This window comes from Malurus melanocephalus, unplaced genomic scaffold (genome assembly GCF_030028575.1).
Source record: "Malurus melanocephalus ecotype Western Australia unplaced genomic scaffold, MMel_1.1 scaffold_181, whole genome shotgun sequence".
NCBI classification, from domain to species: Eukaryota; Metazoa; Chordata; class Aves; order Passeriformes; family Maluridae; genus Malurus; species Malurus melanocephalus.
Genome location: NW_026623413.1, coordinates 1,168,770 through 1,178,937, shown reverse-complemented (window position 1 = coordinate 1,178,937; position 10,168 = coordinate 1,168,770). Strand labels below are relative to the sequence as shown.

Genomic DNA, 10,168 nt, shown 5'->3' with positions numbered 1-10,168 from the left:
GGGTGAGTGCGGGGCCGTGCCCGGGCTGCGCGATCCTGCGCGGGCAGCGCCAACTCCGCGCCCCGGCCGGTCCCGCACTGCGAGCGGAGCCGGGGCTGGAGCCGGGGCCGGGCGGGACCGGGCCGGGACCGGGGGTGGCGGGCGCGCAGCGGGGCCGGGGCGCGGAGGCCGCCGCTGGAGGGACCGGCGCTGACAGCCGCTCCCGGCCCGCGGGTGTGCGGCCGCGCTCCGTCCCTCCTTCCGTCCCCCGTTCCGTCCCTCGTTCCGTGCGTTCGCGGTTTGTTTTCATCCTTGGCGGCGTTTCATCATCCGTGGCCGGGCTCGGCAGCCGCGCTGTGGAGATGGGCCTTGCGGCTCCATTTCCGTGTGGTTGGTCCAGGAGGACACATCCCGCCTCTCCTTTGCTGTCTTGTCCAGATTCCGCCTCCAGTCTGATGTTACGCAAAATTTAGGTGATAAAAATCAAAGCCTTTATCCCACCCTGCTCCCCCCGTGGAAGGTGGTGGTTCTGGGGTGCAGCTGGGAGCMCGCCAGGAGTTCTCCCGTGGGTGCTGGCAGGGAGCAGGGGGCTCTGGCTCGGTCCCTGCATCCCGGTTTTTCTCCTGCCTGCCATGGACGTGCCCCAGGTGATTTTTGAGGCCCTGTGGTCCCTGCTYGCTCCAGAGGCCAGTGCTGTGGGAAGATTTGTTCTCAGGGCTGTGCTGTGGCTCGGGCTCCAAATTGGAGTGGTGGATCTGTCAGTGCTGTTTGTATCAGATGKCCCCAGATCTGGCACTATTTAGGCTGGTTTAGGCTGATGTGATAAAAGGTATTTTTTTAATGCGTTGACTTCTGTTTAAAGTGACATGTTGATGCCATTCTGCTTATGGGAAAGAGGCTCCTTAAAARCRTTTTGATGATTGAAATTCAGATATATTTCTGATTCCCTTTTGCATCCTGATGCCCTTTCCTTGCTTTTGCAGTTCCTCTTCTGTTGCACATCCCAAATGCCATTGGTGTCCTTGCTGGTTGTCCTGTGCTGKACTTGCAGGCTGCCCCTGACAAATTTTGCAGTGGCACATTGTTAAACAAATACCCACACTCAGGTGAAAGTCACAGGTTAAAATCATCCTTCAGGTTTGCTCTGACAAAAACAACATTTGGAATCTGGTGTGAGTTGACAGAGTCCTTTCGAATGTAATTAATCCTGCTGCCAGCTGAAACTGAGAACAGTCTGAAAACAAGGGCAGGCATTAATAAGTTTAATTACATGTCCTTTGTGTTGCTTAGGGAAGGTGTTGCGTTAGTGAGGGCAGCCTGTAACGCCRGGTTCCCATCATGAGCGTGCTGAGCAGTGTTTCCCAGGCAGAGAGCAGCAGCTTGACTTCAGGGAACAGCAGGAGAAAGTTCAGGGCAGCAGAACATGGAGAAGGGTGTGCTGCTGCATGCTGAGGCTTCATCCCCGCATCCTCTCCTATGGGAAAAAAAAAAACATTCTTCATCTTGTGGAAGTTTCTCGTGTGCTGTTGGTGGTGGTTGTTCCCATAACATCGCTTTCATATTTATTTGTTACAGTGAAGCAGGATGAGGCACGGGGGAGGAAGGGATGAGAACTCCCAGCAGTGGTGGCGAGGTCAGCGGGAAGTCGCGGGGGRGTCACACAGGAGGACAGTGGGCAGCACATGAGAGAGAGTTGGGCTCTGCTCTGGGCTCTGCTCTGGGCTTTGCAGAGCTCAGTTCCAGAGTGAACCACAGCAGTGAGGCTCAGGAGGGACAGTGGCACAGGGCAGAGCTGGCAGAGGGCGGTGGGTGATTTACTCCCATCTGCGACTGCTAAAATCCTTCACCCATCTGATGTTGCAAATCAATTTACTGGAGTTGTGCACTTTGTTCTCAGTCATAACAAACCCCTAATCCCCGGGCTGGAGACAGATTTAGATTCTGTCTATGCTGCATGTGGATCTGCTGGGCTGTTCTGCTGCACTTGGGCACGGAGGATCTCCTGCAGTGGTGAGTGCTGGGGAGGGGATCAGGGCTGCCCTAAAGAACCTGCTCCCAGCTGGGCACAGAAAAGGGCTGTCAGCCTCAAAAAGCTGTGTGCAGGGARTCTTTCCTGGCCAGGAGAGCTGTCACAGAGTCAGACCTGTAATTTGGGAGATCAAATCCCTCTGACACTGGGGAAGCATACACACTGCCAGCTCTGCAGCTACTGTCAATGGGACTGCTTCCTTCAGAATTCCCCAAGCTGCTTATGCACCCAGAGCAGGAGGAGATTTAAGAAAGGCTCTTCATTTTTTTTCCCCCGTGTTTCAGTGTGATGTTTTGTGTTTGCTCCATCCCTGTGCAGCCACCCACCAGGTTCCCTGTTTGTTTCTGTCTCTCAGAAATAATCAGGAACGTTTTCATCATAAAACCACAGGAGCAGCAGCTGGGTGGTTTCAGGCAGGTGAGGCTCTGAAATGAGGCCTGACAGAGTTGCCTCTTTGCAATGCTATCTGCTGCCTCTGTTGCCCAAAACTCATCCCTGGAGTTTGGGCAGGGAGAGGATGGATCATCCCTCTGCTTGTTTTTCCAAGTCTTCCCTGCAGTCCACGTGGTCCTGGTTGAATTTGGTGATACCCAAGTGGCTGTGGAGGGCACAGGCAGAGGGGATCTRTCCCTTCACATGGTAATGTTTTATGACTTTTATTATTTAGCACAACAATCCTCTCTCATTGCTCTCGGGCAGCAGAGCTCTTTCTTTAATAACCAGAGACTGGCTGCTGCTCCGCAGGACTTGCCAGGTCAGTGCCGGTAGCAGTAATGTTATTTCTCTTTAGAACTAATGTGGTCTTTTATGAGATTTTTTTTTTCCTCCCCCCTTCATTTCAACTGAACTTTAGGCAAGTAGAAAGGGATTTTAAAAAGGCCCTTGGCAAAAAGAACTGAATGTGCTGTTTGGAAAGAGGGTTCCTGCTGTGAGATGGCTCTGGGCAGCTGGCCGTTCCCAGCGWATTAAAACAAAGGTGTGGGATTGGAATTAGATCAGCTGACGTAAAGCAGGACAGGATCTGGAATACGCAGCGAGTTATTGGAGCAGGAGATCGGATGGCCTCCCCGGCAGCAGGGAGATGAATGTGAGCAGAGTACCTCTGTCATCTTGGAAGTGTGTGTTCGTGGTCAGCAAGTGGTGTTTCAGGTGTGTTTGGGTGCTGGGGTGGGGATGGCTCCTGGAGGGACACTCGGGTGTCACTGTCACTGTGGCTGCTGCTCTGGGGCTCAGGAAAGCAGCCCGTGGCCTTTCCCTGGCTCTTGGTACAAAGGGAGGTCTGTGGGAGCAGCGACAGGGACTGGCAAGTGTTTTTCATGACACGGGCTCCTGCCACAGATGCCATGGCACCGAGGGACACGAGTGCTCTCTGCCCTGGAACGGGGATTCAAATGAAAGAACCGTGTGCCCTTTGAGGGCTGGGGGAGTGGAACAGAGATGGACAGAGCCCTGGGAGGGGGCTCTGCGTGTCCTGCCCTGCCAGGGCTGCCTCTGACCGAGAGATCCTTCATCCCTGCTGCTGAGATTTCCAACGGCTCTAATTAATGACATCTCCACGCTTAGCTCTTGATACACAGACAGATGCTGGGTTTTTAGGGCTGGTTTGAGACCTGCAGCATTCCCCCTGCACAGAGCAGCATCTGGTGAGAAATGTGTCTGCTGCTGACCTGGGTCAGATGGGAGTGGGCACTCAGGAGTGAGAGATGTCATGGGAGCAGGTCCTGCTGAGGCAARGACCTGACAAATAACCTCCCTAAAAAGAGTCCCATTAGTTTTAGGATTCCCAGAGGCRTTTGGCAGAGCACGGAGGGATATAAATACACATTTGCTGAATCTGGTTAGAGCATAGTATGTCCTGAGAAATTGCCCCTTGGTAATCCTTCCTATTGCACATCTGCACTCCCACCCATGGCCATCCAGCTGCAGTAGTTTTAAATGAAAAATAGACTTGGTTAATTTTTACAAAATTTCTTAGGCCAGCATGAAGCAATGCAGCTCAGTGGCGTACTGATTGTGGGTTTATTTTATCAGTATTTATATTTGTCTACACAAGAATGCAAGTCTCAGCTTGGTTCTTYACCTTTTATAATTTCATCTGTAAAATATGGAAATAAGATTTAGCATAAATGCCTTGATTCTGGGCTGGGTGAGCCATCTGTATTGTCAGTTCTTGAGCCGATGGATATTAGTTCTGCACTCAGCATCCAGAGGTAACTTGATCTGTCTGCCTGTATTACAGTTAATTTACAATATCATTCAGAGGAAAAGCATAGGGACCCTTTTCTGTGAAAATAGTGGAAAATTGCCACAAAGTACTGGGAAATGACTGCACTGGGTTCCTAAAGATCAATTTATTCGCCACAGAGATGTGGGGTGAGTGGGCAGTAGAGAGAATGGCTAATGGCACCGAGAGCCTTTGCTGGGAACACGGAGCCTCCGATCCAGCACGGGATTGTGCCAACCCCAGCAGGGCTTTCACCCCTCAGTGACACTGCTGGTGGCTGTTCTGCAGATATTTGACAGGTGTCACCATGGCTGCTCCTGGCTGGCACCCGGTAGGTGCAGGGAAGTGTCCCAGAGCAGCATGGCCCTGGTGGGGAGGGGTGGCCCTGGCACTCAGAGCTATCCATGCAGCAGCCCTGGGCAGTTCCGTTAGCACCTGGGGCTTCAGCATGGCCTGAATCTCAATGGCAAATCTAGAGGAGCACCTGTTTATCTGCTGCTGCTGGTTATCTGAGAATCTCCTCGGGCTGTTTTCTGGACCCAGCCTGCCGTGTGATTCACTGGAAGCGATGAATTTTGTATGCACTGTTGACATTTCTCTCTGTTTTGTCAGCTTTATTCTGGAGAACAACAAAACTCAACGCACACATCAGAGCAAGCTGGGAGTATAGTGGGAGCATTGTTGTTTGGCTCATGAAAGACSATGCTGAGAATATCACAAACTCCCCTTCTTGCTGTCCTTCCGTGCCTTTGGAGAAGGCGTCACGCTCYCTTTGTAGGCAGGGACACTTGGTTTCTTTGGGAGCCCCCAAAGTGTTTTCCAGAGGTTTTAAAGGTCAGAGTTACCGTGGCCAGAGCTCTGGCATAGGAAGATCGGACATGGTGCAGGCTACAGACAAGGCAGCTGCTCCCTTTGCTCCCAAGTTAGTTCTTCCTTTGCCACTTTATGGGTTTGCTGTGTTCTCCCTGTGAGTATCTTTATTCCCCCCACCCTTTAGCTCTCTGGTTTTGCTTTAAGAGTTACAGCACCATTGATCGTATTGGCTGTCTCAAAAATGGTGCTCTGCTCGCTGGCTGTGGGCTCCCYGCTGCTAAATGCTGCCAGTGGGACTCCAGAGCATTTAGATCAATCGATAGGGCTATCACAGCCTGATTTTCCACACTGTCCCCATCCCAGGGATGTGTGTGATGATCAGAGAGAGCACGTGAGCCCAAGGGCTGTTGGTGACAGAGTGGGGATCCAGACTGGATGTTGTGAGGTTCTGGCTCCAGCAGAGCTCAGCATCAGCAGAACTGGTGGTGCTGATGAGACAGCAGAGGCTGCAGGGGCCAGCTGGCCTTTGGTGCACCCACTCAGGAACACTCCACATTAGGGGAGTCTCATTTAGGAACACTCTACACCTGAGGAGTCCCATTTAGGAACACCCTACACCTGAGGAGTCCCATTTAGCAACACTCTACACCTGGGCAGTCTTGTTCAGGAACACTCTACACCTGGGCAATCTCATTTAGGAACACTCTACACCTGGGCAGTCTTGTTCAGGAACACTCTACACCTGGGCAGTTTTATTTAGGAACACTCTACACCTGGGCACTCTCATTTAGGAACACTCTACACCTGGGCACTCTCATTTAGGAACACTCTACACCTGGGCACTCTCATTTAGGAACGCTCTACACCTGGGAAGTCTTGTTTAGGAACACTCTACACCTGGGAAATCTCCCTCAGCAGGTGTGGGGTCCATTTAGAATTTGATTCAGTTGTTCAGAGACCCACAGTCTGCAAATCTATAAATAATCGACTCCTGACCACGCTGGAGTTGGGAAAAAGTGTTTTACTGCTCATATGGGCTATGGAACCTTTAGAGTAGAAATACAAATGGGCCAGTGTAGCAGGCCCTGTTCTTCAGGGCCCTCAGTTATTTCATGTGCAATCATTCCCAGGAATGTAGTCCAGTTGTTGCTAGCAGATGTTGCTAACAAATTTCTCTGGGAAGGAAAGCATCCACTGACGCCGCTCTGTTTTTCCTGCAGATCCCATCTAATGCCGAGGCTGAAAGAATCGCGCTCCCACGAGTCCTTGCTCAGTCCCAGTAGTGCTGTTGAGGCTCTGGATCTCAGCATGGAGGAAGAAGTGGTCATCAAACCAGTCCACAGCAGCATCCTGGGACAAGACTTCTGCTTTGAGGTAAGGAGCCATCGGGCCGTGCCGTGGGGCTGCAGAGCCAGGTGTGTGCTGGCATCTGGGCTCTGCCTGCTACCAAACACTGCTGCTCTCAATTGCTGCACAGAGACCATTTCATAGGCASAAAATTGCTCCCATCTTTCCAAGGAGGATCATATCCACACAATCAGAGCAGTGAGCTCCTTGTCAGCGTTGTCGCAGCGGAGCTGCTGGCACAGGTGCTGCACTGCTTAGGGCTGTGTATCAGCAGAGCATAAATTTGTTTATGCTCACACACTTTATGTTCATACAGATATTGGGAAGTGCTAATCCCTACCCAGTGTTTCCAAAGACATTTACATGTGGTTGCAGAGCCTGCCTGCTGCTGTCAGTGGGAGTGTAGAGGACTTTGTCTAAAAACTGAAGCTTCCCTTGTTTGGGGAAATAGAAAAATCTGTGAGTATTTCAGATGACTTTGACATCTGTTATGGCATGTGGTAAGGTCTGTGCTAGCAGGAGGGAGCAGGACACGTACAGCCCAGGCTGGAGCTGGATAATTCAATGCAGGATGTCTTGGGAATCATTTGTCCTGAATTGTGAATGGCAAAGTGTTATTGCTTATGGCAGTGCTGGGTACAGAGCTGGGAAATAGTTTTCTTTCAGTAATAAGGTGGTCGATATTTGTGTTTCTGTGAAGAGAAGGTAACACCTGTTAGTGCCTGGACATAGAGCAGCAGATAAATGATGKATCCATGGTTGGATTGTGCTGCAGGCTGTCCTTGGATGGGCAGTGCTGGGTGAGAACATGTCAGTGTTCAAGAGCAGTCAGACTGGAAAGATGAAGACATTTTTCATTACTAAAATTAGCACACTTGGAAATAAATGAGTTAAAAGATCCATTTCTTAAAATGTAGCAGGTAACATGAAAACAGTCTTAAAAATATTAGCCCCAAACATAAGCTCCATCATGGGCTGAGGTATGAATTTTGCAGTGCTGTTCATTCTTTGTGGAATTGAGCAAGTGCAATGGGTCAGGAGGGGAACAGTTTTGTAAATTATATGTCCCCTGTTACATTCCACTCAAGAAAGATAAAATGAAGCTAGATGGAAAATAGATTGACATCTATAATATAAGAGTTGTTTAAATTCTGTTTAGCCCACAAGAGGAGAGGAAGGGATATGAACAGAGCTTGTAAAAAGTTGAGTGAGAGGGAAGTTACTCAAGTCATGTATGTGGAAGGAGGAGGAAAATTTTGGTGTTAAGTGAGTTGGATAAAGAGGAGTCACACCATAAAAAAATAATGTGTTAATTGCTGTTCTGCAAACCCTGCAGAGCAGAGGAAAAATGCCAAAAAACAACAGGGACATTGATTTTTGTCACTGGTAGCTGCTCACCAGCCAGCTCCAGCAGGAGGGACTGGGGTGAGAGCTAAAATGGCACACTGTGTCAGTACCTTGGTCTGTGTCTCTGAGAGCCTCTCCAAGCTGGGACTGAGGTCAGCTCTGGAACGGGCCTGCAGATCTCCTGGGCTCCAGGCAGTGACTGCAGCCCACAGCACCCAGATACCACTGATGGACACAGAGCAGCTCTGGAAAAGCAGCTCTGACCAAGAGATGCCAAGTGAGGAGGCCCTGCAGGGTCATGGGGACCAGGGGAACCGAGGTGTTTTCTGTGCAGAGCATTGGGAAGGTGCTGCAGTTGGTGCTGGTGTGGATCTGCTCCAGGAGATCTGTTGGGAACAGGCAGGCTGGCAGCCTCCAGCTGAGATGGAAGTGCTGCTGGGCAGTGCCAGTGCCAGCCTTGCCCAATCCTTCAGCACCTTGTCCCTGCAGTGGGTGGCTTGGGAGCTGTTGCCATCCCCAGCTGGCCCGTGGCCTCAGAGCTCACCTGAACCAGCTCCTCCTGCCAGAACAGCCCCGTGGCCGGGGAACTGCCAGGAAGATCTGACACGGCTGCAGATGGAGGAGAGCGGCTTCGCACAGGAACTGGCAGCACACCCAGATGGAGACAAAAGAGAGAGGTGCCAAAGCCATCTGCAGTGGAAAACAACCAAGTGGCTCGTTGGGAGGCAGCTGGTGGATGAAGGTGCAGGGAATTGTTGCTCCCTTTTCTCTCCACCACCCTGCATTCAGACGTGCTCAGCCCCTGTGCTCAGCTCTGCTCCCCTCAGCTCTGCCAGCGAGCACAGTCAGCACCAGGGCAGGGCTTTTCCACCGGCTGCGTTTGGCTTTTTCTGCTTACTTAGTTTTGTGAAACTTGCTTTTTTTCTCACTTGCTGAGTACTTGGCAGTCAGTATTTACTTGTTTCCGTCATTGATTTTTTTTTTTTTTTTTTTTTAAATTACTCAGCATCATCTTCTTTCTCCTTGTAAGACTCCTCAGTCAGCAAATCATCCTGTGCCACTGCACATGCTGCCTGTGCTAAATATACCCTGGGCATCATCCAGTGCCAGAGCCTCGGGGTCCAGGCTCCCAGAGCCTGTTCCTGGCCCTGCTTTTTGGGGATCCTGGGCCAGGCAGGGCCTTTCAGGGTGAGATACTTTTTAGGGCTTGGCCTTGTCCTGTTCCACAGCCCAGGACACTCCTGGGGGAAAGACAAACTGTGGTTGCTCCAGTACAGCTGAGCCTGTTGCCTCATCCTGGCCTTGCCTCAGCAAAGGAGAATTTAGTGGAGCTAAATTTAGCAGCACTAAATTTGATCCAGCTGTGCAAATGTTGGCCATGGTTTGTATGGCCCTTGGGATGCCTGGAGGGGCTGCRGGGCCGGGGGTGCAGCTGAGCCCTTGGAGAATTCTGGGGACTTTGGGTGCAGCACCTGCAGTAGCTCAGTCACCATCCCCTGTTACTCCGTGAACGTCCCTTCAAGTGAAGCCACCCTGTTCCTTAAGACTTTTTCAAAAAAAACAAGATTTTATCTGACTGAAGAGATCACCCATCCAAGCACTGGGGATAACGAATAGGAATAGGTAACATTTCAGAAATTAATGAGTTTTATTAATTGAGTTTCTCTTGTACATTAACAGTATTCCAGTATATTCAAAACCTTGATGAGACCAGAATACTGTCTTTATAAAGATAATTGATATCATTAATGCCATAAGATATTTAAGTCAGAACTCAAAGCTGGGATGTAATTGCAGATCTGGGGAACATGACATTTTTGGTCACACAATGGTAGATGTGACCTTCAGCTCCCATCAGACCAAGACACACTTCATATCTGACACATGATTTGCCCCTTCTCTGACTTCAGTATGACAGTTACAGGGTTTTAGGTTTTGAAAGATTAATTGATTTATAATTGGTTTCAAATTGAATAATGAATTTGGCCGTGATTATTCATGTGTTTACTAAAGTGTGGCAAAAAAATACATTTGATAACCCACCTAACAGGTAGCTGGTGTAAAACTAACATTGACTGAGCAAACCCAGCAGCAGCACAGAGGAGATGAAGCAGGGGGAGGTTTTCAAGGGAGATTTTCAAGAAGCTGGAAATACTCTGGAGCATKAAAGGATGCAGGGATGGAGTCTGTTCTTGGAATTACAGGAGAGCTAGTGCTCAGAAGGATGTATTTTACAGGCAGAGTATAAAAGGTTGCAAGGATAGGGAGAGTCTGTCTGAAGGAGAAAGCCTCTGGAATATGAAGGGCTGGGAGATTCTTTGCATTTTTATGTAAAGACAGAAMAGGCTTCTTCTCATTCTGTCCTGGTCTGTGTTCAAAGGATGGGATGTGTTCAACTTATCACCGACGTTTGCTAATGACAAATCTTA

At 50.1% G+C, this 10,168-nt stretch overlaps 1 protein-coding gene across 7 annotated transcripts in view; it reads left to right on the top strand.

The window, feature by feature from the left end:
- Positions 1-10,168, top strand: part of DAB2IP (DAB2 interacting protein) — a 124,118-nt gene that overhangs the window by 80,659 nt on the left and 33,291 nt on the right. For all 7 annotated transcript variants that reach the window (XM_057372951.1, XM_057372950.1, XM_057372957.1 and 4 more), the window contains one exon: positions 6,266-6,419. In XM_057372951.1, coding sequence (XP_057228934.1) covers positions 6,266-6,419 — 154 coding nt within the window. The remainder of the gene's footprint in view (positions 1-6,265; positions 6,420-10,168) is intronic.